This window comes from Pseudopodoces humilis, chromosome 2 (assembly GCF_049639895.1).
Source record: "Pseudopodoces humilis isolate 2021_Gansu_Grassland_sample_001 chromosome 2, ASM4963989v1, whole genome shotgun sequence".
Lineage (NCBI taxonomy): Eukaryota > Metazoa > Chordata > Aves > Passeriformes > Paridae > Pseudopodoces > Pseudopodoces humilis.
The window spans coordinates 72,695,782-72,716,496 of record NC_142201.1 but is presented as its reverse complement, the minus strand read 5'-3'; the positions used below and the strand labels follow the sequence as shown (position 1 = coordinate 72,716,496).

General features: G+C 39.6%; 1 protein-coding gene across 1 annotated transcript in view; it reads left to right on the top strand.

Moving 5' to 3' along the window:
* The first annotated feature begins 3,651 nt into the window (after positions 1-3,651).
* The window catches only part of DDX10 (DEAD-box helicase 10), a 158,604-nt gene continuing 141,540 nt past the window's right edge, over positions 3,652-20,715 (top strand). The window contains exons 1-9 of the mRNA XM_088051434.1: positions 3,652-3,856; positions 8,172-8,232; positions 8,478-8,608; positions 10,231-10,389; positions 10,813-10,933; positions 12,062-12,251; positions 14,276-14,402; positions 15,607-15,769; positions 17,039-17,123. Of these exons, the coding sequence (XP_087907560.1) occupies positions 3,671-3,856; positions 8,172-8,232; positions 8,478-8,608; positions 10,231-10,389; positions 10,813-10,933; positions 12,062-12,251; positions 14,276-14,402; positions 15,607-15,769; positions 17,039-17,123 (1,223 nt within the window). The 5' untranslated portion in view covers positions 3,652-3,670. The remainder of the gene's footprint in view (positions 3,857-8,171; positions 8,233-8,477; positions 8,609-10,230; positions 10,390-10,812; positions 10,934-12,061; positions 12,252-14,275; positions 14,403-15,606; positions 15,770-17,038; positions 17,124-20,715) is intronic.

Genomic DNA, 20,715 nt, shown 5'->3' with positions numbered 1-20,715 from the left:
ATGTCCACAGTGACAAAGCAGGACCGAGGTCAAGCCGGGAAGTCATTCTGCAGCTCTGGGTCCCAGCCAGTGAGGTCTATGGCCAAGGTGAGCTGGGGACCAACATGATACATGACATAACTCAGAGAGGGCCTGAAGCTGCAGGGTGGACCTGTGCCAGGATGTAGGAGGAGACTGAGGTGAGGCTGGTCAGGACCATTAAGGTCTATGAGCGCCCTCAGGGCTCTGACCTTGATACTTGGTGCCCCTTGTCCTCCTCACCATATATAACTCTTTTGAAACACACAGATGTTCATACTTACGAGTAGGAAAGACTGAGTATGCATGACAGTGAAATCTGTGGAGAATGAAGTAGGTCTTGTTTAAAGTGAAAAAGTGCTGCTTTCTTTGTGGTCGTGTATAGGGCCTTGTTACTTTTATTGTCACAGCTATACTCCCTCTATTTCTTCAAATTACAAGAAAACAACTGGCCTTGAATAATTTATTTGAATAATTTATCATCTCTCTCTCTCAATCTCTCTCAGAAGGACCTCTGGTTTTGCCACGGTTTTAGGGATAGTATTATTACAAGACAACTAAAATGTTAAATGTCTTATTATAAATTTTACAAGGTAGAATTTGTTCTTGTACAAAAGTGAAACGTTTACAAAGCCCTGGCTGTTTCTCAGGCAAGCCCCTCAGGGTGAGAGGACAACAGAGAAATTAGAAGAATGGTTCCCTTGCAGGCTCCCACACCTCCAGCTTGGAGCTCCATCCAGTATTTTACCTTTAACTGGGGGACACAGGACAAGGCCCTTTTGACTTTCTGTTTTCCTTTCCTGGTATATGGACTTCTTGGCTAATGAGCAAATTAATTATTAAAAAGCATCAGCATGCTTTCATGCTTTTCAAATGCTTTTCAAAGCATTCATGACAGCAGCATAAAAAGTTGTTTTAGAAACAGGACAGCAAGATATTAATTTTCTTTTTCCTTTTTTTTTTTTTTTTTTCATTGAGGATTTATGTCTGTCATGACTCACAGACCACTGCTGCTGTTCTGTTCTGAAAGAGATGAGCCCTACAGGCAAAACACAGACCAGGTGAGCAAAGACAGCATGTTCAAACACATCACTTTTACTGTACATTTACTTAGGAAAAGAGTAAACTTACTCCACTGCTGCTACAGCAGGAACTCTACACAGGAGGGTTTTTGCCTGTTTGTTTTTCTATTACAGCCAGACATAAAATGCTTAAACTGGCAGCTAAGCCCTGTGACAGGCTGTGCTAGACTGGGACTTTGTTTTGTATGGCAAAGAAATGTGCTGTAACTGTGGGAAACATGAGCCATTCCCCAAAGCTCATCCTCTGGGGTGGATCAGCATCTCCTGCAAGCAACTTTTTATCACATAGCTTTGGACAAAACCATTTTTGTTTCAAGAATAAAACCTTCAGTATACTTACTTATTCATCTGCACAGCAATAAACCCCTAGGAAAAAACCATTGCATTCAAAGCTGTACCTGGGAGGAGAGACCTCCCTGGGGCATATTTAAGGGAGATTTTTCCATTCCCTCCTGAAATTAGTAACTTCATGAATTTTAAAGGGAAACCAAACATTTCTGTGATCATAGGTTTCCCTGATCTCAAGGAGAAGGGAAAACATCTTTCAGTGATACACTCAACATACGTATGGCAAAAGTGGAGCTAATTAAGAGACACTCCCTTTTCCCTTGGCTTTCTGGAATTCCAAACCCTCATCAGAGACAGCAATTATTTTGGGAGTCTTTCACTGTTCCCCTCATCAACATGTTTACTTCCGTCTTATGCCATTGCATAAATATGTTTGTAATTTTCTCTTCCTGATGTGGCACAGTAATTCCACAGCCTGTTTTTAATTCTGTGTGCTGATGAAGTGCTAAAACTGACTCAGCAAATTGTTTCTGACTGCTGAACAGCTGCAGAGCAATGCAGACCTTCCCATTGGGAGGGGTTAAAAATTGGTGAACATAAAGATAGTGTAATATAAATCTGCAGGTTGGGTAAATCTAGTTTGTTGAGAGATATCTGCCTCTTATAGACACCAACCTTACACTAAAACAACTCTGTGTGTTTGCAGTGTTCCCTGTGACTTTCTGGCAACCCTTTGCATAGTTCAAGGCTCTGAGCCAAGGCCATTAAGACTGACTACAGCTGTATTATGAAAGGTCAAAGGACATGTCAGAGCTTAGACCCAGCACGAGCCCCACTTTATGTCTTTCAACTGAGTTTTGATTTTTCCAAATTTGTCAGTTTCCCCCTGTAATGAATGAGCAAATAAAGCATTTACAGCCTTGCCACAGAACTCTTCCTCCTGATTCCAGATCCAGAGTACTCACACCAGCCCTGGGGCCCTCAGTACAAGAAAGACATGGACCTGTTGGAATGAGTCCAGGGGAGGCCATGAAAGATAAGAAAGAGTGGTAGAGCACCTCTTCTATGTAGACAGCCTGAGAGAGCTGTTTGGACTGGGGAAGGCTCCAGGGAGACCTTGTAACAGCAGTCCAGTATCTAAAAGGGGCTTATGACACCAAGCTGAGCGGTGTGGCTGACACACTTCAGGGATGGGATGCCATCCACAGGCACCTGGACAAGCTTGAGAACTGGGCCTGTGGGACTTTCATGAGAATTAAGTGCACCAAGTGCAAGGTGCTCCACATGGGTCTGGGCAGCTCCTGGTATGAACACAGGCAAACAAATGGAGAGCAGCTGTGCTAAGAAGGACTTGGTGGTGCTGGTGGGTGATTCTGCCCCTCTGCTCTGCTCTGCTCAGACCCCACCTGCAGGGCTGCAGCAGCTCTGGGGTCCCAGCACAGGGAGGATATGGACCTGCTGGAGCCAGTCCAGAGGAGGGACACCATGGTGTTTAGAGGGAGTGAGAACCTCTCCTGTGAAGAAAGGCTAAGAGAACTGGGATTGTTCAGTCTGGAAAAGAGAAGGCTTTGGGGTGGCCTAATTGCAGCCTTGCATTACCTGGTAGGGGGCCTACAAGTAGGCTGGAGAGGGACTTTCCACAAGAGCAGACAGTGCTCTACACAGGGCAAGAACAAAAACAAGAACAAAAGAGGAAAGAACAAAAAACAAGGTGGAATGGATTTAAACTAAAAGAGGGCAGTTTTAGATTAGATATTAGGAAGAAGTTCTTCACTGTAAGTGTGGTGAGGCACGAGAACAGGTTGCCCAGAGCAGCTGTGGATGCGGCATCCCTGGAGTGTCCAAGGCCAGGCTGGATGGGGCTTTGAACAACCTGGTGTAGCAAGCAGTGCCCCTGCCCACGGCAGAGGGGCTGGAACTGGGTAATCTTTAAGGCCCTTTCCAACCGAATCCATTCTGTGATTCCCCCACACCACCCCATTGCTGAGGACAAAATTTATGCCCTCACTAACCACATACCCCTTTTCTATTAAGGCTTAGTATTTTTTTTCCCTTTCCGTTTTATAATCTATCACAGCGTATTTTCCTTGCTGCGGCACGAACTCATTTTCCTGGGCTGTACTCCACACATCCCAACTTCCCTCCGACACCGCAGCACCTTCCCGCGCCGGCGGAGCGCGGGCCGGGCCGGGCGGGGCCTGGCGGCGGCGCGGCCCGAGTGACGCGCTCCGCCTGCGCCCGCCCCGCCCCGGCCGTGCGCCAGCCTCGCGGGGCCCGATAGCATGGGTCGGCCCGGCGGCGGCGCGGCCACGGAGGCCACCATGGACCCCGTGCGCAGCTTCGAGCGGTGGAAGAAGAAATACACCCGGCGGACGAAGAGGTTGCGGCTGCAGCGCAAGGAGAGGAAGCGGCCCGAGTGGCAGGTGGAGCGGGAGAACATCGGCCGCCTGGTGCAGCGCTACCCCGAGGTGCGGCCGGGCCGGGGAGCGAGGGGCTGTGCGGGGCGGGCGGGCGGGCACGGCGGTCTGGGAGCAAGCGGCTCCTCTCCTCGTGTGGCGTGTATGTGGATAGAACTGGGAGGAGGAGGGATGGTGTCTGTGTGCGGGTCCTGGGCAGTAGTGGGGAGCCCCCCTGTTTGGCAGGGCTGCTGGTGGTGCCTGTAGGCAGGAGGTGTGTTGGGTGGCACTGCTCTGTGGCGGGCAGAGGGCTTTCACGAGGTAGAGATGATGCTGTGTCCTTTTTCCCTGGGCAGAAGAGGAGGGGCCAGTAGCCGCTTTGGTGGAGGTGTGGGGCTGTGGAGCCGGGGGCAGTGGGACCCTCGGGCGGGGGAGTTCGTGGTCAGGAGGGCAGCGAGGAGGAGGAGGAGGCTGAAGCAGGTGGTGGGAAAGGTTGTAACCAGGGGCACTTGGCCCTTCTCACCAGGCAATGTAGGTGAAAATAGAACACGTTTGTCTCCATAGAAGACGCACGACAAGCGAACCATCAGTATGAATGTGTTTAGCCTTAAGTCAGGAAATACGTATTGGAGTGCGAGACCTGAAGTGAGTGGTGGTTTTGTCACTCAGATCCCCTTGAATTCCTGCGGGAGATGGTCGGCTTTGGAATCACACTGATCAGTGGAAAGCACTGTAATTGTGAATAACGGGTTAGATGTGTGCTGCCTGTGGTGCTGCTCTGCCTCCTGCCGACTTTTGCTGAATTTTCAGGACAGTTGTATTTGGTTATGCAGCACTCGGCACAGCTGGTGGTAATGATTTTTTGGTGGTTGTAATTTGATTGAGCAGAAAGTAATGACAAGAGGTATAGAAAAAACACATCTGTTACCATAAAGAGGTCCTGTTAGCTCCATTAGTTAAGATTCAGCAAGTTAGTATTCTTCAGCTTTACTGGATCATTTGCTTTGCTGCTTGAAAGCAAATGGCATGTTCCTCTACTCCTAGCCTTGGCTATGTGAATGTTTATGGATGTTTCCATTTCACTGTGTCTGCACATGCATCTGTTTCTGGGCATGGGTGATAGTTCTGTTTTACTGTGCAGCTTGGGGCAGCATAGGTGGGGATTGGATAGTGGAAGGTTGTGTTTGTGTGTGGTTTTAGATGTTGAAGAAAAGAGGCTTGTTATGTTCAGGCATGTTTGCATCAGAATTAAGAAAGGGTAAACATATGCTTGTATTAGTATAATTCTGGGCGCTTTTGGTCTCATCTCTGCTGGGGTTTTGCTGTCCTTTTGCTGCAGGATTCTCTTGTCTGTGAACATACAGGTGGGTTGAATGTCCACCTAACTTCTTGTCTTCAGTCCTTCAGATATTCTTTCCTGGTCCCTGACAAAGTTTTCCACTGGGTCTCCAGTGTTTCTTCTGTATTACCCTGGATCTAGTTAAAGTGGGAGTGGGAATTGTGAAGAAGTGCCATGTGCTTGGATCTTCAGGGGCCTCCAGTGAGTTCTGCATGATGCAGATCCCTTAGGGACAAGGGAAGTAGAAAGGGAAGGAGGTAAGCTCCTCTCTGAAGAGCAGTGCCTGGAGTCTCTGGCACACAGGCTGTATGTGGGTTAGATTTAGTTTTAGTGTGCATGGAACAGTGGTAGAGTGGCTGATGGATGCATGATGATCCAGCTTGGCCTCCTGTCCATAATTTTGTGTGTGAGAATGACTGTGGTGGATAAACAAGACAAAATTAATAATTAAGACTCAACCACTGTACTTCACTACTGGATTATTTTTTTCCATTTGTTGACATGTGATGGCAAGTGTGTGGCAGCATAGATGGAAAATGAGAAATTTAGTTTCACTGTGTCCATTTCATGGAACCATTTGGTGTGTTATATGTTTGTAGCTGAGCTGTTTTCTGTTCATTCAGTGACTTTGTTGCCTGACTGTCAGGCCACTGATGGACATGGTCTTTTCCCAGCAGTTGTGCTGATGAAAAGCATTAACAGCCTAACTGATGTGCTGGGGAGCTGTTTGTGAAAAATCCTTTCTAGTCTGCTCAGTGTCAAATTAGTTGAGTTAGATCAGAATAGCATTTGAAGTATTTGAAATGAGCTGGCTGCTCTCACATGGAGGTGATTAGAGAGATCACAGTTACAGGTTCCCAGCAGATGAGCAGAGGTAGTAACTTTGGACAGGGAAACAAACCAAGTTTGGTTGGTGGTGTTTTCCACTGGTGCATGTAGATGTGGAATAGGACTATCAGGAGATCTACCTCAGACATCAGTCCTTCCTATGCCTTCAATTTGGACATGACTTAAAAAACATACCCATACCTTCAGACTTTAAGGGTACTACAGCATAACATTATTCAGCTCCTGGAAGTCTGTAGGGCGGAGAAGTAATATAGGAAGCTTTGTGACATTTTTTCCCAACATTCCATGCTCTTTTAGTAATGTTCTCTATTTTTTTCCTTGTTCGTTCCTTGAATGAGCTAGGCTTATGCATGTAATAATTTTTAAATTGATTTAGAGAAGTTTGAGGTAGAAGAGTGGAACAATATTTGTCTTCTTTTTTGATTAATGCATCTGTTCTTACTCAGTCATCTCGAGTTAAAAAGAAGTTGACTACTGAAATACTTTAATTATTTAGAACAATTTCAGATTGCTTCAATAGCTCATTTGATGTATCACTGATCTGTTAAAATCTCCCTTTGGTTGCACATAATCGATTGCATGAATTTTTTTTGATGTTAGTAAAATACTTTTCCCTCCTGTAGGCCTATTGTTTTTCTCTTCAGATAGTCTCTTGGCTGAAATTAACCAGAAACTGTATGCATCAATGAGTTGTAAATATTTAGCATGCAAAATAGTAAAACTGGGAATTACCAACTGAATTTGGAAGTACTTGTCAAGAATTCCAATTTATGAAAGTCAAAAAAAGACCTTTATTTATGGTGATACTTGTAGGATTCTTTCCCTCCTCCAAAATAATGTTTGGCAAAAGTTTTATTGCTCTGTTAGGACACAGTGAAAGCTTGAAATCTGCCTTGCAAGAGCTTTGCCTTGAAATGTATCAAAACCAGGTTTTAATAAGAGCATTATTGCCTTTTACCTGTTTTTACCTTTTATTTATAGAGATTAAATTAATGTATTAAGTTACTTGTCTTGATGAGAGTGCTGTTGCCATTTAGGTACTTTAATCAGCTATAACCTCTCAGTTTTCTGTAAGAGGCAGAGCCTGTAAAAGGCTTGGTACTTAAGGAGATACAAGGCTGATCTGACAGCTCAGTAGCTCTTTATCTGAAGCCTTCTCTGGAATTGTTAACACAAGATATCAGGAAGGTCTGAAGACTGTTTTGCTTGGTCCTTGATTTGGGAGATTTTTGTTCAGCAGTTTGTGGGAGATAAACAATGTCTGTTAGAAAGGCATGAGTTGAAAGGTCCAAGTTTGACATTTAGAAATCTCAGTTTATGGATTTTAGTCAGCATGCATTCAAAGCTGTATAGTCTACCTTCTTTTTCAGGCTTTATAAATACAGTAGTCTCTTTTTTCTTGGGTTTTTTGTCTTGCTACTGTTAGTTGTGAACTTTGCCAGTGAAAGCTCTTCACATCTGCTAGAACAGCCTTGAAAATAATTCATTTTTTCCCAAGAGCTCTACTTGACACCTCATCTGTGTAAATCATTGAGCAAACTTGTGGACTCAAACACATTTTGCTGGGGACTCTGTGTGTGTGTAATTAACAACTCTCAAATCTGGGTGCATACAGAAGGCTAAGTTAGTAGGTGTCAGGACAACGGACTACTTTTTTAGTATTTTTTTTTTAACCCTGTAGGACAACTCTAAAAAATTAAATATACTGAGTGCTATAGGTTGGTGAATCTGGTAAGCTTCAGGACATAGGTGAACTCTTCTTTTCCCAGTCAGACAGATGTGATATTGCTGCAGCTCTGGGTGCCCAAATACACCCTGCAGCAAGGATGAGTGTATATTCCCAGTAGATCCCTGCTGGGATCTGAAAACACAGACCTGAAGGAGACATCTGGGCTCTAGCAAGGTGGAGACCAGGGGCCTTCTGAGGTCCTCTTCAGTTTGAATTTCTCTATGTTTTCATGATGGTCTGAGCTTTAAATTGTGCTATTTGCCTGCATTGTTCAAGTATATCATTACTTGCTGAACAGTTTGTGGTAAACCAGGGGTTTAGATTAGGTCAAACTAGTACAGGTTGCCAGACTAGCTAATTTGAATCATACTGAACTGCTCCATGTTTATGTTAACACCAACTTGTAGAATGCTGTTCCATTCCTCTCTTACAGTTGGATTGTAAGCATTGATTAAAATTTTTTGTTTCAGATAAATGCAAGTGAAATCCAAAGATTTTCAGATTTTCCGTTGTCAAAGAAAACACTTAAAGGTGAGTATAGAACTTCCCTTTGGAAAATAATATGAGTAAAAGGGAATACATTGTTTATCTGCATCTGAACTTTTTTTTTCCTTTAAACTTAAGTTTTAGATTAGTACTGCCATGTACAGCATTTTCTAAACAGAGCAATGCAGTCATGGGCCAGACAAAGTTGAATAATTTTTTTCCTCTTTCTTATTTTTCTTTGTTCTTCCCCTTCCACACTTTCTCTTCTCTTCCCACCCTGCAAATATTAGGACTGCAGGAAGCTCAGTATCGTGTGGTAACAGAGATACAGAGGCAAACCATAGGTTTGGCTTTACAAGGTAAAGATGTACTTGGAGCTGCAAAGACTGGATCGGGCAAAACGTTGGCTTTTATTGTTCCAGTAAGTAATATACAACTTTCTACTCAAGCCAAGTTATCTGTGAAATACTGATGTCAGTCAGCTTACATTAGTAGATCCTGAGAGAACAGTAAAAATTCAACTGATCTGAGGGTTTCAGGATAGCCGAGGTACTTAGGAATTGAATGAAGATGCTTGAGCTTCTGAAAGATGTGTAGTTTTTGTGCTAGGAATATTCTGCAACTTAAAAGTTTCATCTTGATCCTTACATTAGTGGACCCTGCGTGATTTAGGAAGTGCTTTGTTTTTCTGTCATGAATGTTTTCCTGGTGCAACTCTAATTGTCCATTTTTTCTAGCATTTTAAAACTAGATGGTGGAGTTTCAGTTCCTTAGATTTTCTTAGATGACTGGTCTTCACACCTTTAAAATGTTACAATTATATACATATTATATACCTTATATAACAAAGTTAACCTTAGTGATTGTGGACTTCCTGTGAGCTCCTTAGAAAACACTTCTAGGTGCAAGCAGAAAAGTGGGATGAAAACCCCTGTTTATGGATGTACATGTCTGACAGTTTTACTCAGAACATCGTGATCTGCATTTCAGTTCTTCAGTTTGAAAGTATAATTGAGACATGTGCTTAAAGTGCACAAATAAGTGGATGCAAACCCCAAAGGGGATAAATATTCTTTTTATGAAGTTACTCTGTGTTAAACATTACTTGCATTTTTGTAAGCATAAATTTCTTTGGAGTCTATTATGTCAGTAACTGTGAGCACAGTAGTGGGTTCTTTGAATACCCTCTCTAGTAAAGAAGGTTTATGCTTTATGCTACTTTAAAAAAAAATCTTATTAGTAGAGAATAAAAAAAATGTAGGTGGCTTCAAAAGTCTTGTGAATTTAAGAAACAAGTGAGATTACTGTATTTAAGAGTAGAAGTCCTTTGTTTTACAAACCTTATTTTAAAAACAGTTTTAGAGAAGAGGTCCATGAAAGATGCTGAAGAGCTGAAAAATGGAAAAAAATTAATTGTGCAAGTATGCTTACTAGCTGTCAGTATTTCAGAAGGCTTCAGATATTCATACCTGTAAAGCCCTTGTGTTAGGATTTGCTGACTAATACAATGTTTCTGCAATATGAATTCATAAGAGGAGGAATAATCCTGGTGTGAGCTGTATGGCAGCTTTAGTTGGAATACTCTGTATGTAATGTGTGAATAATACTGCATCAAGTCTATAAGCCAGAATTAAAGCTTCAATAATTAACGTTCTTCCAGGTGCTTGTTCCGTTCCTGGTTCCCACAAAACCTTTTGAGCAGGGAAATTTCTCATATTTTTCTGCATTGATTCCTATTATCATATAAATGGCCTAATTTCCAGAATTTGGCAGAGTAGGATTAATAGTGCAGTGAAGTGTTTATGATTTTCCACCCAATACTGTCTGTCATAGGTTGGTTCTGGAGAATTTTGCTAACAGCAAGTATCATTACCATTAGTTAGAATTCATATATCATCAAACTATGTAAAATGTGCACTGATGTTTCTTCATGTCATTATTTTAATTAATGTGGCTTTGTCTTTTTTTTTTTTTTAATGACACTTTTTGTTACCAATTTTCCTTCTGAGATTTTTGTGGTGATAACATGGTCATTTCCTTCAGGCTTTGGAACTCCTGTACCGCCAACAGTGGACTTCAGCTGATGGCCTGGGGGTTTTGATAATATCGCCTACCCGGGAGCTTGCGTATCAAACCTTCAAGGTTCTGCGTAAAGTGGGGAAGAATCATGAATTCTCAGCTGGCCTTATCATTGGAGGAAAGGTGTGTGTCCTCTCTTGCAGTTTGCTCTGGGGAAGCATAGCTGAGTGTTTTCCTGGGCTCGGAAATTCAAGGAGGAGTGTAGTTAATGGGAACCTATCAGTGACCCACTAATTTTCTTGTGTGTATTCTGTGTCTTGTGAAACTTTTTGAAGCATATTTAAAATTTTTTCAGTGTCCATGGAATGGACCTTCCTGTCAAGTCTTCCAGGATGACCCTGTTAATTTAGATTAGTCTGAAATACTTTTTCCTCAAGCCATAGGTGTGAGCATGCTGAAGAAAAGGTGACATATCTGTGGGAAGAGTAAAGGCTGTTCCTTGACTATTATTTCTAAAAGCTGTTAATGGTAAACTGGCCTGACTGTCTGTGGTATTGGACTTCTAGTCTGAAGAGCTAGAGCTAAGCTGGATTAACTCCATTTCAGGATCTGAAAGAAGAGTCTGAAAGAATCCATCACATAAATATGCTAATTTGCACTCCAGGACGGCTTTTACAACACATGGATGAAACTTCCTATTTCTATGCATCTGATCTACAAATGTTGAGTAAGTTTTTTTTAAGTACTTGAAAGTACTTGGGAACATATTGTAGCAGGTCATAATTGTGTTCAGCACTTCCTTGCATAAATGTTTATTCTTGTCATGGTATGTAGATGAAATGGCATTTAAACTTGCACATGTTCAAATTAAATTAAAAAACAGCAAAACCCCTTCTTTTGTGTACTTTCTCTGAAGCAGTTGCTTGAGCATGCCTTCCTTAGGATGATAAGAGCAAGAGGGGGATTTGGTAAGGAACCCAAACCCCAGTGTAGTGCCCTGTATAATCTTTTACATTTGTCTTTACTAATGCTGAGCTTACCTTTCTGGCTATGGCTCTTGTGCCTTTCCTGACATGATAATCAACTAGCTATATAGGATATACACTGCAGTGTGTGTATTTTTTTACCGGTTCTAGAAAACATTTTCCTTTGTGTTTTAAGACAGATTTCTGCTCCTTTTGTTCTTTTGTTTGAATTGTTACCATTGTTTTCATCCTTCCAAGCTGAACAAGATTTTTACTGTAATGAAAAGGTTTGCCTGCTACTAAGAACTGCATAATCTTTAGCATAGCTTGAGGAACTTAGAAGCAATTAAGAAGCTAATGAAGCTGATAAAATGTGAAATTATGCTTGCTACACTTAGTACAATTCATGGCAGTTAGACAAGAATTGCATTAAATACAGGCTTTTTTAAAGCTTTGTCTCTGTGCTACTTTGTTTATACCCTTTATTTCAATGGTAAATTCAGCTTAGGTACAGGAGAATGTTTTGCTCTGTCACAAATACTACAACACTATTTTTACATTCTGTGCATTTATTTCAGTAATAGGACAGGGAGTCTTTGTAAATTGCCAAACTGTTTACTTGAGATGCTGATCTTTTTGCGTCTGCATGTGAAACTGTGGGCTGTAGTGCACAGATTATGGGAAATGCTCTAATTTCTGTTGCAGGTATTTTAAAAAACATATTTTATGAAATACAGAGATATCTAAAGAGATTCCTGTCATGTACAGTAGTTAATTTAATCTCTGCATTTTAAGTATGGATAGAACTTTGTGCTATATGGATTTAATGTAGAGTTTTTTAATAACTAAATCTAAAACCAGTTTTTTCTCAAATTTATCTTTCAATCCAGTTCTTGATGAAGCTGACAGAATTCTAGACATGGGGTTTGCTGATACAATGAATGCAATCATAGAAAATCTGCCTAAGAAACGCCAGACCTTACTTTTTTCTGCAACACAAACAAAATCCGTGAAGGATCTTGCACGGTTGAGTCTGAAAGATCCAGAATATGTTTGGGTTCATGAGAAAGCCAAATTCAGGTATGTAGGGATTTTTTTCTTTTTTCTGGGGAGTAGATAGTGATCCCATTTAACTGCTTTTCTGACAGTTGCCTGAATCAGAGATTGAGTTGTACATCCGTCACTGGATCAGTATCTGATCCTGCTGTGTGCCTTCCTGAAAGCAAGGAATTTCCAAATAAGAGGGAACTAATTCTGACTGAATCACTACAGGGAGGCTGAATCTGTGCTTGTCTTGACTCCTCAGGCAGCTTCTCAGAGTGGAAATTGTTTTCCTCAGGAGGAAGCTGCAGAGTGGATTAATGCCAGAATCCTGGGACTAGCAGCACCTGGTTCTGAATAACTTCTTTTTTGTTGTTCCTTGCCTCCTGCATGTGTGTGCTTACTGTGCAAAACCACCACAAATACAGTTTGTCTGTGTGCAGTTTAGAAATCCGGCTTTCCAAGGACATGCTTTCCTCTTGGGAAAGTGCAGAATGAAAGTCTTGCTTGTGTATTCAGTATTAGGTGCCCAAATGAAAGCATGTGGTGTTAGTTCATGTGGCTTCCTGATGTGTTGCATTTTGTGTGTGTGTTTAGGTCTCTGGCCCTGTGTGCATAAAATAAATTGGTCCTGCCCTACAGTTTGAAGTAGGATGGGTAGCCCTTGCTGGAGGGGAAATATGTGGTGTACTATGCTCAAAAAGTTTAATGTATCATGAAATTAACATTGCTTTTTGGCACATAATTTTCTTTTGAAATCTAAATGAAGAATGCAAAATCCAAATTTTGCATTTCTGTGGGTTCGTTCATCTGAGTGTCAAATTACTTATGAGCATGGATGATTCTTTTTCTGCTCCTCTGTGAAATATGCATATATTTCCATATGTAAAGTGCAGGAGAAAGGTGAAGCACAGAGATAAAAATGGCTTTCCTGGGGGCAAACAAGAAATCAGGAAAATTCATGGCAGAACCACATTGTATCTTGAAGAAGTTTTCACTATTAGATTTGATTATCTTGTACTGTACTGCAAATACCTTTCTTTAATCAGTAGTACTATCAAAGACATCTTAAACATGATTGTCAGAAAGGAGTGTTGTTAATACCATCTTAGCAGAAGAGAATGCCTTATATGTTGCCTTCATTCTGGCAGCTGTCTATTTCACAGATCTCCCACGTTAGATGAAGTTGACTTTAAAATGCATTTAATTTTTTAAAATATATGGGAGAATGCAATTAGATAACAAACCAAATTAAAAAAAGGGAAGTATTAATTTGTTTCAGAATTTACTGCCTTAGGTTGTTGCCTTATAAAAGCAATTTCTTCTGAAAGACTTAGAAAGCAAAAAGTGCTGTGGCGTAATTCAAATTAAGTAACAGAATAAAAACTGGAGGAGTCTCCTGTAATTTCATCCTCCCAAGTGACCACCTTTAGAAAGGTAATTTTGAATACCCACGGTCTATTTAGGGTGAAGTAGAGGGGCTGTAAGAGATGAGCATTTAGATGTGTTTCAAGGGAAAATATCCCAAGGAATTTTTTTTGTTGTTTCATTTCTGCTTTTAAGAACAGAAATGTGAGTTCAGATGACAATTCAGAGCTTTAGAAAGTCACTTTGCATCTCAGTATAATCAGTAGAAGTACATCAGTGCTCTCTTTTTGTGCGTGATTAGGCTCTGCTTTGACATTGCCTTAAGCACAACTGATGCTTTAATAGGACTAATAGACAAAATTGCATTTTAAGTCAAGGCAATTTGAATGTCGCTGCTTAGACATGGAAAGCGTTTGCTTCGCTGCAAGTAAATATATTTAGAAGTAACGTCAAAAGTCATCTGTCCCTTCCCACTGGCTTTTAATAAGGGAATTGATGTAGCTTTCAAATGAAGCTGCTAAGACTTGTTTCTCAAAGTGGGGGAGCTTTTCAGCCTGATTACTTTTCTTCTTTTTCTGAGTATGTATTCTTGGCTTAGACATTCTTGGCTTAAAAGAAAAGTGAGACATTTCTATGATTTATCTAAATGTACCTTTTTGGTGTGGTTTTGTTTGTTGTTTTTATTTCTTCTTTAGTACCCCAGCAACTTTGGATCAGAACTATGTTGTCTGTGAGCTTCAGCAAAAAGTAAACATGTTATACTCTTTCCTGAGAACTCATTTGAAAAAGAAGAGCATTGTGTTTTTTGCAAGCTGTAAAGAGGTATGTTTTTGTCCCTCCTCCTGCTCCAGAATTTTGAAACTAATAGAATGAAGATATTCATATAGATGTCAATGCATCAGAGAGGTGAGATTGTGGACAAAACAATGCTGTTTTACCTGAATTACCTACTGCTGCATGTCATTCAGGGCCTGGCTTTGAGGCAGTTCAGTGACCCAGGCTCAGTGCAAGAACGTTCTGGAGACCTGAGGGTTCTCAGCCATTTTTGTTAAAATGCTGTTAAAAATGAATGCTAGAAGTTGGTGTCAGTAAGGCCCTTTTGATATGCTTCATAGTTAGCTTACAGAGTTTTTCAGTAATTGTACTTGCTTTCCTTACAAGCTTTTAAATTGACATGTTTGAGGAGGTATGATTGTGAAATAGTACAGGCCAAGGTTTTTCTTACATAGCAGGTAATCCTTCAAATACCTGCTTGTATCAGTGTCTTGGGACCATTCTATTGAAGCTATTTGCATGTGTTTGACACAGGTATTTGTACCTATAACTACTGCACATATCAAGTATTTTACAGTGCAGGTATTGCTTGCTAGTATTCTACAATAATAGACCATTTTACAATGACCTACTAAATATTCATTGCAATTCTTTCACTTGTGCAAGAAGTTGCAATATTTTTTTGAGTACACTGAAGTGGTTGGCTTAGTTGTACAGAAATTCTCAGAGCTGCAGCTGTTCCTGCAGTATACACAGTTTATGTAACTACTGTCTTAAAAAGATGCTAGATAGCTGTCTGCTGTAAAAAAATGCTGCATCATGGGTACTGTAGGTAAGAGTAAACAAGCTGTTTTATAAGAGAGCCTGTTGAAACTTGAAATAGTAAACCTCAACTGTAGACTGATTTGAATTGCAAGTATAAACGCCTCCAGTACTGTCTAAAAGAAGTGCTTCTGATGGACTTCATACTTTAGTCCTTCACATACAGCCTAAGTACTCATGTCCCAAGTTCTTGATGTTACCTACTCTAGTTTCCTTTAGGAGATGCCATCAAAAGGCATCACCATCTTTTGCCACAGTTGCTTTTGTCTTTTTAGTACCTGGTTGTATAACAAGGTCTCAACATATTTTTTCTCTGATGTGGAGAAATTTTTAATTTGATGTGCCATGTCAATTGTTATCTGCAATGTATATGTTGTTAACATGTTTAACAGTGGATGGTAATTCTTTTCCCCCCTGATTTGTTGGGTAGGTTCAGTATCTGTTCAGAGTGTTTTGTAAGCTTCAGCCTGGTCTTCCTGTCCTGGCACTCCATGGCAAGCAGCAGCAGATGAAGAGAATGGAAGTCTACACTTGTTTTGTTCGGAAAAAGGCAGCAGTGCTTTTCGCTACAGATATTGCAGCTCGTGGCCTGGGTAGGTACCCACAGAAGCAACACCTAAATCTGTTGAGGCTTTATCAGACTTTATACTCTGAAGACCGACCCAGTTTTTGAAAAATGAAGCTGTAGTTTGCTTAGGAGCTCAAAATAGAGATGCTTCTTAGTGTTCTGCTGTCTCTTTACTGAAGAGGCCTGCTTCATCTGTTCTTACCTTCTCTTTTTATCCCAGAGAAACATGTGTGGTATGGTAACAGTGATGTATTTGTTTACTATATGCTGTAAGGCAAGATTCTAGCAGTTTTAAGTATTTCTGATATGTCTGTATCCTGTGGGTTATTCCAAAGGATATGAAAAATTGCTAACCTACTGGTATGTGGAAATGGAAACTGAAATTTTAAGGTCTGTTATACGAGTGGCATTGTAGGACTGCATTGATAAGGAGACAGAAAAATAAATGAGGATAAAAATATATTTTTTTTTTCTTTTAGTTCTTGGAGGCATTTAAGTACAACACAGGACTTTTCAGGAGTCCAGTCTTTCTTTGAGATAGCAAACTATTGTGCAAAATGTGAGGTTTTGTCACTACGTTACAAAAAGAAAGAAGGTGCTCTCAAAAGTGAAGTCAGGAATGAAAACTAGTTCTCATACCTTCCATACTGCTGAAATCTCACCAGTGACAATCTAATTTGGGTATGGTTAGTTTGGATTAGAGTGTGGGTATAATTCTGGAATACAATATAGCTGCAGATTTGATTTGGAAGTAGCACTTCAAAGCATGCTGCTGCTGAGTGAAGTGCAGCAGTTAGAAAATGCTTATTATTAATACCATTCACAGTCAAGATTGACTTTTGTCAGGTTTGGTCACCCCCTCCCATCTTTGAGGGGGCTGTGGTGTTTATGTGATAGCTGAAGTGATGCAGTCTCACCACAGCTAACTTCAGACCCCAGTGATGGAGGATATTGACAGTGAGGGTGAAAAGTAGGTCAGATATTGTTACGTAATTGTTAACCATAGGGTGTTTTATCATCTGTGCGACAGAAAGCATGTCTATTCTTGTCAAGTGTGAAATTATGTTGAATTCATTGCACTGTCATAATTTAGGAAATGAACACACAATTAATTTAACTTTCTCTGATGAAGAGAATGATTGTTTATGTATGCTAATGCATGCAACTAATTTCATTTTTATTTCAGAAGTTGCACCTAATGGGTCCAAGTGTTGGTTCTTACAAGAATTAATGCTCTTGAATAGGAGGGTTTTAAGTCCAGTGAACTTATTTGATGTATATTTTCATTACACAGATTTTCCAGCAGTGAATTGGGTCATTCAGTTTGATTGTCCAGAAGATGCAAACACGTATATCCACAGAGTGGGAAGAACAGCCAGGTTTGTTTTCACTTTTCATTAATATTTTAATGTTTAAAATGACATCACTGTAGGGATAGATCATTGGCTAAAGACACACTTGAAAAAAATTAATATATAAATTATAAAGAAAAAGGCTGTTATCACTAAAAGACTCTTACAATTAGTTAAGAGTAATGATTTAACTTCATAGTTTCTTAGAGATCTTCAGAGACTTGTTACAGCAGACAAAAATATCCCTGATGGTTCCATCTGATTAAGGAAGATGAATAGTGAGAAAATAGAAAACCTTTTTCCCATGGCAGGATTACCTCAAAGGATGAGTTGAGTGTGTTTGTGGGTGGAAAAGCTTGTTTTGCCACTGACATTTATAGATAAATAAGATTTTAGACTGTGGATCCAATTTCTTTGTGTCATTGAAGACTCTTCAAAAGAATGGAAATATTTCTTCCTTATTTTACTTTGGGAGGAAGGAATAAAATGTTAATTACAGGTTAAATTTTTAATTTTCTAAGTCTTTTGTGGAATTATACTCTTAAGCATAGCTTTGGTTAAAATATTTGTGGCTAAGCCTTTATGATGGAAGATACACTGTTGAAAACTAGGTCCTTCATCTCTGAAGCAGGTTTTTAAGTGAAACAGAAGCTGCTACTGCATATAATTCAGGAGATCAAAAACCTCATGCAATTATCTGAAGGATGAAATGCAAGACCTAGCATTATATCTTGTCTCTAAATTTAATTTGTTTGTAGTAGAGCTTGCAATATAGGCAGTTGTCAAACCTAATGACAGAGCAGTTGCTTAGAATAGGATTTCAACACCATAAGAATTTGAGATCTGTGTTTCTGGATCAGAAGGCTGTAAATTTTGGTCACTGTACAATGAGAGTACACTTTCAGCACTCTTTCAAAATGTAGTTGTTTTAGCCATGTTTTCATTGTAATTGGTAACATTTCTGCCCCATTCTGTCTCTCTGGTCTCCATTTTTCTGTAGTAGAAGGGAATGATAAATTTTTAAATGACTTTGAAAGAAACCTGTCAGTGAACAAAGCCAGTGAATGTTGTATATAATTAGATAAAACATGTAGCTATTTTGCTAATTCAAAATTTAGATGTAATCTTATGCATACCAATTGAGAGAAAAGCATATAGGCTTGCCTATAATTCTGTAATATTTTCTTTTTTTGTCTTTCTTTTTATTTTAGTCCTGTGTGGCTTCCACAGGCAGCTTGTAATCTTGTCTTTATGGCACACTGTCATGATGGAAGGAAAACGATGTATTTGGCACAATGTAATTGGCAATGTTTAGGATACAGCATTTAGGTGCTTTTTCTGAGTCCTGTCACTCAGTTAATGCACTCCCTGGAGTTATAATCCTCAGGCCTTTTCCCAGTCCTCATTAGGAGCTGAGAAGAGCAATTGTGAGTAAGTTTAGCATGGGGAAACAGCTCTAAAGAGGTGCAAAGACAAACAACTCCCTTTTGTCATAATGCTCTTATTCAAACGTCACACTGAAAGGACTTTAGCCTGGCAACGTTAAGGGTCTGTCTTCAGTGGCCTCTTAAGTACAGCCTTCTGTGATTGCTCCAGGGACAGATTTAGACAGAAAATTGGGGCAGTGTCTGTCTCACGGCTGTGGGCTGTGCTGGATGCCTTGCTGGATGTAGATTATATTTCCTCCTATGTGAATTTTCCAGTAGAAAGAGACCTTACAGAAATCAGAAGTAGATCTGAGCAAGTTGTGTGAGCTGGAGGGTGTTAACTGATAGTGAAAGCAAATTTCTTCTGTAGGAGAAGCTTCATGGGTATCTTCTGTTTCCTAATCTGATACAAAGATCAGTAGGTTCTGCCTATACTAGGCATTCATTTTGAAGAAACATACAGGCTGTCTCCATCCTTAAGGTAAAACAGTCCTGGAAGGAAGTTTGTTTAGGAAACTTAAAAAGCATGAAATAAATATTTGAAATAAATGAAACAAGGGAGGTGTCTAATAATTTAAAGTAAATACTGTGCAATATGTAGATATGCTAATGCAGTTTTTGATGTGGGTAATTAGAATGTACTTCTTGTTGAAATCTGAGTGTTGAGTAGGAAGCTTCACTTGTTTTCAATAGCTACAGTTCGCATGAGAAACTTGTGTTTCTTCTAGAAACTTGATGAAAATGAACTGAACTGCAATTTAGTAGTCCTCATTAATGAGGTTAGAGATAATTACAAATTTTCATGGGTTATGAAAATATAATTGCACAGAATGAAAACTAAATTAAATATCTCATCTAATTAAGATGCTGTGTTAAACTGTAATTAAAACTGGGATGCCAAATACTGTTTACTTTTGAAGTCAAATTATTTTGTGATACGAAAGTAAATACGAAAGTGAAATTATGTTGGGGAAGCGGCTGGAAAACTTTTGACTAACAGTCATGTCATGACCACATGTCTTAAAATTTTGCAAAGCTTGATCTAAAACAAGAGGTAACAGTTTAGTTTTAAGTGGATAAGGCCACTGTGTTCCCTAAGAAACATTTCATTTGCATTTTACCCCGCTGAAGAAGATAAATTGCAGCTCCTGCGTTTTTAAATTATGGTAAAATAAGATCAAGAAAATCTGGGTGTAGTCCAGTAATGCTTTTACTTTTATAGTAGAATTGACATATATTGAGTGTGGGTTTGTTTTTTTTTTTTTTAATAAACTTGAAAGGTATGCTACAATTGGAATGACTGGAAGCTGTTTCTTCCAGTTACTTTCAAAGACTTAAATAGTTCACTGACAGAATTTCTGAAATACTGACAATATCATGGTCAATCCAATAAATACCTTTGGTGTAATTTTTGCCATACAATTTCTTTAAAAAGTCAGTGGTTTAAAACACAGGATTACAGTGTTTCCTGAGGGATTTAGTTTCAAAAACTCTAAATAAAACTGCTTGTAGCAATTGCCTGCAAAACTAATTTCTTCTGGCTTTTAATTTCTATTGATGCCTTCTATTCTGTAAAATATGAAGCCTACAGTTGAAAGTGTTCTTTGATGAATTTTGTGAAACAAGTTACAGTGCCACTAGGGGACAGCAGAAGATAATAATTTTTGAAGCACCCTGATGCTCACTTTTTTCCCCAACTGTTTTTCCAAACATAATGTCAAAGTGGTATGGTATGAAAAATGTGTATAGGGATATTTTTCATCCAGTCATGGTTGCATTGGTGAGACAGGATGCCAAAAGGTTTATTTTATCTTTTTATTCATGCATAAATACCTTCAATTTTGGATGTACCTATATCCTGGCAAGTCTCAGTAATTAATTTCTTTCTTTCCTGGCATTACATTCATCCCTCCACTTAATGTTTAAATTTTTTCTTTTTTTTTCTTTTTTTTTTTTTTTGCTTCAGAAGCAACTATTAAAAACTGCTACTTGAGTTTAGTGATTTTTCTGTCATAAGTCTTTTTTTAAAGACACTGACACTAAAATGTTAAAATAAATATTTTTGTTCTGCAGTTTTTACCTTTGATGTATCCAGAGCTATATAAGATTTGGGTCTGACTGGCTCAGACTTCTGATGGAATTTAATCCAGCCTAGCTGGTTAGGTTTCTTAGGTGCTTACAATGAGTTAGGA